Source organism: Cariama cristata, unplaced genomic scaffold (assembly GCF_000690535.1).
Source record: "Cariama cristata isolate BGI_N322 unplaced genomic scaffold, ASM69053v1 scaffold36654, whole genome shotgun sequence".
NCBI lineage: Eukaryota > Metazoa > Chordata > Aves > Cariamiformes > Cariamidae > Cariama > Cariama cristata.
The window spans coordinates 2,873-3,868 of NW_009612970.1; the positions used below are offsets into that span (position 1 = coordinate 2,873).

The 996-nt window shown below is 62.8% G+C and overlaps 1 protein-coding gene across 1 annotated transcript in view; it reads left to right on the forward strand.

Moving 5' to 3' along the window:
• Nucleotides 1-741: 741 nt before the first annotated feature.
• Nucleotides 742-996, forward strand: part of LCK (LCK proto-oncogene, Src family tyrosine kinase) — a gene marked incomplete at its 3' end in the record, with an annotated part of 1,578 nt that continues 1,323 nt past the window's right edge. Inside the window, exons 1-2 of the mRNA XM_009698837.1 lie at nt 742-843; nt 955-996. The exon at nt 955-996 is cut by the window's right edge and continues 4 nt beyond it. Of these exons, the coding sequence (XP_009697139.1) occupies nt 742-843; nt 955-996 (144 nt within the window). The remainder of the gene's footprint in view (nt 844-954) is intronic.

A 996-nucleotide genomic window follows, 5' to 3' on the forward strand; every position in this document is an offset into this window, starting at 1 on the left:
CTGGGGCACAGATCTGCGCCGGCTTGGTGACACCGTGGCCAGGGCTGATGCTTGAGGTTGGGGGGTCCTTGATGTTTCAGGGTGAGCTGCCGAGGATGAGGGGCTCCCGAGCGGGGACGGGGGTTTAAAGGAGATGCAGGAGAAACAGGAGTACAGCGATGGGGCCGAATGCGCGGGGGGAGGCTAACGAGAGCCCCGGGGGAGAAGGAAATCGGAGGCGATGCAGCACGGGTGGAGGAGCGCTCGCGTCCACCTCTCACCCCAGGAGCTGCTTTTAGGGTTGGGGAGGTGCCTGGTCCAGCCGAAGCTCCTAAAACACGCGATGCAGGGCCAACAAGGATGTGCTAATTGCTAAGGGGACGTTCGTGATTCGGTCGTTATCTGGATGGGGAGCACAGGGCTCAGCCCAAGGGCTGCGGGGTGGGACGGAGCTGGCGAAGGAGGCAACGCCAGGCTGTGCTGGTGGGAAAGGGGACCCTCAGGCTGGGGACTAATTGCCTTCAGAGTTTTTAATTAACAAGGCCAGAACAAAATTAGGAGGAAATATGGCTGGTGACAGAGAGTCAGGGGATGCTGCCGGTTGATCTGAGCACCCGGGTAGTGTGCAGGATGGGCCGTGCGATGTGGGAAGCCAGACGGACGGATGCAGGGATGGGGATGTGCTGGAGCGGGAGGAGAGGCAAGGCAGGGGCCGGGGGTGCGAAGGCTTCCCTCACCGCCCCTTCCCCCCCTGCAGCCACCATGGGCTGCTGCTGCAGCTCGGACTACGACGAGGACTGGATCGAGAACATCGACATTTGTGAGCACTGCAATTACCCCATCGAGCCTGAGAGCAAGCGCCAGGTGAGGAGGGGGCAACTGGACCCCCCACCCCGTCCCCTGTCCTGGTGGCCGAATGCCTCCGGAGGTGGCCCGGGAAGGCAAGGGCTCACAGGGCTCCTCATCCCCTGGCAGAGGCTGATCCGCAATGGCTCCGAGGTGCAAGACCCACTGGTG